The sequence below is a fragment of the Arachis ipaensis genome, chromosome B08 (genome assembly GCF_000816755.2).
Source record: "Arachis ipaensis cultivar K30076 chromosome B08, Araip1.1, whole genome shotgun sequence".
NCBI classification, from domain to species: domain Eukaryota; kingdom Viridiplantae; phylum Streptophyta; class Magnoliopsida; order Fabales; family Fabaceae; genus Arachis; species Arachis ipaensis.
This window is the reverse complement of record NC_029792.2, coordinates 124902581-124906982: the sequence shown is the minus strand read 5'-3', so window position 1 is coordinate 124906982 and position 4402 is coordinate 124902581. Positions and strand designations below refer to the sequence as shown.

Genomic DNA, 4402 nt, shown 5'->3' with positions numbered 1-4402 from the left:
AATATTTTTCATTAAATAAAAAATATTTTTATATAGTTATACCTAAATATAATTAATAAATAAAAATATATTTTTATATGAAATATCTAAATATAAAACTATTTTTATTTTTTTATAATATCTTTTAAAAAAATAACTTAAAAAATATTTTTTTTAAATTGTCCAAACAAATCTATATATTTATTTACAAGAGTTGCTTTATCTTATTTTAAAGAGGAAGTAAAGAGAGCCAATACATGTTCTATACAGTACATACAATGACGGTAATTTCAAATTAAAATTAAAGTATCGAATATTTATTTAAAGTGATTCAGTAGGATATCAGATCTTTATTATCCTTAGTATTTGGATGGTTATTCTGCATAGTATAAATGTATTGTGTTTGATAAATTAATAGTATTTTATTCTGAATATTTGAACTTATACAATAACATATGGTTACATTTTTTTATTAGGTTAAAGAATAGCTCATTGTACACATTGTATACTTATTCCATTGGTTCATGCGGGATTCTATTTTAAAACAGAGATCGGTTAGATGTTTACTCTTCTTGTTGTTACCGTATTAAAAAGTTGAGCGTCGATTTGGTAGTTTAACCTGCGCTATACTAAAACTCTGTTCCTAGTTGTCACCTATTTTGAACACGAAAGTTGGACTTGAACAGAAGATGTGATTATGGATCCGTCAATTAGTCAAACCACTAGAAATTTAATAAAACAAAAGGAAGAAGAAGGAAAGAACAAGAAGAAAAGAACACACACCCTTTTTATGTTCCTCATTTCACAGTGTAAAGTCAGATCCAAAGTCTGAAACCATTTTTTCTTCTCTTTTTCATGGTGGTATCAAAAGGCACGTAGGAACAGAAACAACACCTAAAAGTCTAAAACAGAAAAAACCAGACCATGATACCGTTTTGAGTTTTATTTACCTCTCACAGTTACAAAACCACTTGGTTTTCTCTGACTTTTCATCAGTCATTTGTGGTTGCACTTCACGTGTTTGTTTAAATGCCTCTTCTGCTTTTCCTTCCATTTTTTGCAACTTGGTGGTGCAAAATTGTCAAAGAAGACTGAAGAGTACCTTTTGTCCTACTAGTCCTTATTGCCTTGTTTTCAGAGTCAGAACTAAAAGCTAAGAGTGTCCAATTCAATCTACGTTCCCTACTTCTCAAGGTTGTCCTAGTGTCCAACCATTTTCAATCCTTTATTTCTTCTGGGTCTATCCCCTCATTCAATTCTGCTTCCTGTGTGCAAAACCAGGATTCATCAGATTCCAATGGATAAGCTTTGGTTTTTGGGGTTGGTCAATCCTTAGGTACACAATCTAATATTTGTTTATTCTTATTCTGTGTGACTGTGTTCATATCGTGTGTAATCAAAGTAAGAAAAACAATATTCACCTTCAAAGTTTTTCTCTAGTTTTACCATTTGTTAGTGTGTGTGTGTCCCTTTTACCAAAATTCTATTTCGCAACTTCCCAGAATTTTGTTCCTTGTAAATCTCATACCACACAATAGGAAACTGGCTTAGTTTGAGTAAATGATGAGAAATCGTTGGTCTTTCTTTCAAATTATGGGTACCTTGGTGTTATTGGTTATCATGCTTTTGTGTGAAGTGTGTTTGGGAGGTGTCCAATTTGTTGGTAAGGTGTATCCAGGATCCATCAAAGGTGCTCAAATGAACTGGGTTGATAAGGATGGCAAGTTCCTTGCATCAAGCAGTGGGAAATTCACCTTTGGATTTGCCACCACTGCTGATGATATTACAAAGTTCCTAGTAGTGATTGTTCATGTTAAGAGCAACACTCTGATCTGGACTGCAAATCGAGCAGTCCCCATTGCAAATACTGACAAATTTGAGTTTGATGAAAAGGGAAATGTCGTCTTGAATAAGGGTGAAACAGTTGTGTGGTCTACAAACACAAGTGGCAAGGGTGTTTCTTCAATGGAATTGCAAGACAATGGAAATTTGGTGTTGCTTGGAAAGGATAATACAACAATTATATGGCAGAGTTTCAATTATCCAACAAATACATTGTTGCCAGGACAGAACTTCACAGAGGGAATGAAACTAGTCAGTGATCCTAGCCCCAACAACTTGACCTATTCTCTTGAGTTCAATTCAGGAGATGTCAAACTCTATGCTGGTTTCAAGACTCCTCAGCCTTATTGGTCTACGCAGAGTGATAATCGCATGATCATCAATCAAAATGGCGGTGTGGTGGCTTTGGCAACGCTTGCCGAAAAATCGTGGAGGTTCTATGACAAGAGCAGGGTTTTTTTGCGGCAATTCATTTTTGTTGATCTTTCAGGTAATAATGGCACTTGGGTTGCTGTCTTGGGTTCAAATGGGTTAATCACTTTCTTTGATCTTGAAGCCGGAGGATCGAATTCGCCTTCCCAGGCAACAATACCACAAGGATCTTGCAATACGCCTGAAACTTGTGATCCATATAGCATCTGCACAGGGAACAATAAGTGTAACTGCCCTTCTGTTCTGCCTTGCAAGCCAGGTTTCGACTCTGCCTGCAGCGATAAATCCATCACTTTGATGAAAGGTGATGATGGACTCAATTACGTTGCGCTCCAATTTCTTAAGCCGTTTTCGAAGACCAATTTGGAAGGTTGCCAAAAATCTTGCAACGGAAATTGCTCATGCCTTGCCATGTTCTTCCACCTTAGTTCAGGAAACTGTTTCCTATTGGATGACATAGGTAGTTTTCAGAAACCTAGCACTGATTCTGGTTATGTTTCTTACATCAAAATCTCTAGTGATGGAAGAGGTAGTAGCAACGGGGGTGGTGGAAGTAGCAATAAGCACACTATAGTCACAGTGATCATTGTCATAGTAACACTGCTTGTGATTTCTTGCTTGCTCTTTGTGGGAATTAGGTGCTACCGGAGGAAGCCAAATGTACCCGAGTCACAAGAGGAGAATTCGGAAGAGGACAACTTCTTGGAGAATCTAACAGGTATGCCAATCCGTTACAGCTACAAGGATCTAGAAGCTGCTACAAATCACTTCTCTGTAAAGCTTGGACAAGGCGGTTTCGGCTCGGTTTACAAAGGAGTGCTACCAGATCGGACTCAAGTAGCAGTGAAGCAGTTGGAAGGTATTGGCCAAGGGAAGAAAGAGTTTAGAGCTGAAGTAAGCATCATTGGAAGCATCCATCACGTGCATTTGGTTAAGCTCAGAGGATTCTGTGTTGAAGGTACTAACAGGCTTCTTGCTTATGAGTACATGGCCAATGGATCATTGGACAAATGGATATTCAAGAAGAACAATGGTGAGTTTCGGTTGGATTGGGATACAAGGTTCAACATAGCGCTCGGCACAGCAAAAGGTCTCGCTTACCTTCACGAAGATTGCGACTCAAAGATCATCCATTGTGACATCAAGCCGGAAAATGTGCTTCTAGATGATCATTTCATGGCAAAAGTATCCGATTTTGGCCTGGCTAAGCTCATGAACAGAGAACAAAGCCATGTCTTCACAACACTAAGAGGAACTCGAGGGTACCTCGCCCCCGAGTGGATAACAAACTACGCCATATCAGAGAAGAGTGATGTTTACAGCTACGGAATGGTGCTGCTAGAGATCATCGCCGGAAGGAAGAACTATGATCCATCTGAAACCTCAGAGAAATCACATTTCCCAAGCTACGCTATGAAGATGATGGAAGAAGGGAAACTGAGGGAAATCCTTGACTCAGAGTTGAAAGAAGATGTAAATGATGAAAGGGTTCATATAGCTATAAAAGTTGCATTGTGGTGCATACAAGAAGACATGGCAATGAGGCCTTCAATGACCAAAGTAGTGCAAATGCTGGAAGGTCTTTGCACTGTTCCTAAGCCACCAACAAGTTCTGCTAACCTGGGTTCTCGCCTTTTCACCAATGTCTTCAGTCTCAGTGAAGGAGCCACAACTTCTTCAGGTCCATCAGATTGTAACAGTGATGCATATCTCTCTGCTGTTCGTCTTTCAGGACCAAGATAACACTGCCTCTACCATGTTATTTCTACTTGTTTTGTTTCCTATACTGAACGGATCCAATGTTAAAATTCCCTATTATTGAATAGAGTGTATGATATGCATAGAATTGATCAAACACTCAATTCAATGACAGAGGAATATGTTTCAGTTTTGTATACGAGACAATAGTAAATACAAATAGCAAATCTCTTTCTTTCGTTGTTGTAATGTTGAGGTAAAGTTGGTATTAATGCAGTTTTCTTTTTTAGGATTAGTTATTGGTATATAGAGCTTTCATGTACCCTGCCTCTTGTAAATTTTGTAATGTGAATGGAATCCCTGCTCTATGATCAATCTAACTCTGACTTCATATTTGTTACAATTTCGATAGTAGAAAAGAATTCTAAACTTTTAATAGAATAGTTATTGG

General features: G+C 37.6%; 1 protein-coding gene across 1 annotated transcript; it reads left to right on the top strand.

Moving 5' to 3' along the window:
- Positions 580–4358, top strand: LOC107613701 (G-type lectin S-receptor-like serine/threonine-protein kinase SD2-5). Its single transcript, XM_016315811.2, has one exon. It carries the CDS (start codon positions 1540–1542, stop codon positions 3994–3996), a length of 2457 nt encoding a protein of 818 aa, XP_016171297.1. The 5' UTR covers positions 580–1539; the 3' UTR covers positions 3997–4358.

Coding starts and splice junctions, on each gene's coding strand:
- LOC107613701 (XM_016315811.2), top strand. CDS start 1,540: ATGATGAGAAATCGTTGGTCTTTCTTTCAAATTATGGGTACCTTGGTG.